Consider the following 803-nt stretch of genomic DNA (forward strand, 5'->3'; position numbering starts at 1 on the left):
GCCCACACTGCCCGGTGGGGTCTCTCCTCCATTTCTCCCCCCAGGCGCAGGTGAGGAAGATGAAGGTCCTGCTGACACTGGCCGTGCTGTGTGCCTGCAGTAAGTGCTGCCGTTCCCCGACTCATGGCTGGGACCCACCTGCAGCTGGGACCATCCCCAAACCCCCTGAGCTCCTCTCCCGCCTGCTTCCCGCGCCTCATTTCTGTGGATAACTCACAAAAATCCCATTTTCTGCTCCCTCCAGGTGTGCTCACAGCTCGTGGGAAGGCTCCGCGCATGTTCACACCAGGGCTCGAGGGGAGCACCGTAGGAAACCTGACCCACGGCTGACACGGCTGCTACACGGGATGGGGCAGCGGCGGCACGACCAGGGCTTCAACTGACCGGTACAGGAGGCACTGCCTGCAGCGGCTAACACTGGCCCTGGGATGGCCAACACTAGCCCTGAGACAGCTAACACTGGCCCTGGGCTGGCTAATGCTGGCCCCGGGATGCTGGCCCTGGAATGGCTAACGCTGGCCCTGGGGTGGTTAATGCTGGCCCCAGGATGGCTAATACTGGCCCTGGGGTGGTTAATGCTGGCCCCAGGATGGCTAACGCTGGCCCTGGGGTAACCCCAGGGCTTGTGAGCAACCCCAGCAGCACCCTCCGAAGCTTTGGAGAATGCAGACCACAGGATGGGCAGCAGCAGAACAGGTTTTAGGGAAGTGGGGAAACCGAGGCAGTGTTCACCCCCAATTCCAGCCCTGTCGTCAGTAGGGTCATGCCCGTGACAACCAGCTGAAGTCAACAGGATTGCACCA

The 803-nt window shown here is 61.9% G+C and overlaps 1 protein-coding gene across 1 annotated transcript in view; it reads left to right on the plus strand.

Moving 5' to 3' along the window:
- The first annotated feature begins 59 nt into the window (after nucleotides 1-59).
- PLA2G2A (phospholipase A2, group IIA (platelets, synovial fluid)) overlaps nucleotides 60-803 on the plus strand; it is a 1,288-nt gene continuing 544 nt past the window's right edge. Inside the window, 2 exon segments of the mRNA XM_010075892.1 lie at nucleotides 60-99; nucleotides 245-386. Coding sequence (XP_010074194.1) covers nucleotides 60-99; nucleotides 245-386 — 182 coding nt within the window.

This window comes from Pterocles gutturalis, unplaced genomic scaffold, assembly GCF_000699245.1.
Source record: "Pterocles gutturalis isolate BGI_N339 unplaced genomic scaffold, ASM69924v1 scaffold3008, whole genome shotgun sequence".
Lineage (NCBI taxonomy): Eukaryota > Metazoa > Chordata > Aves > Pterocliformes > Pteroclidae > Pterocles > Pterocles gutturalis.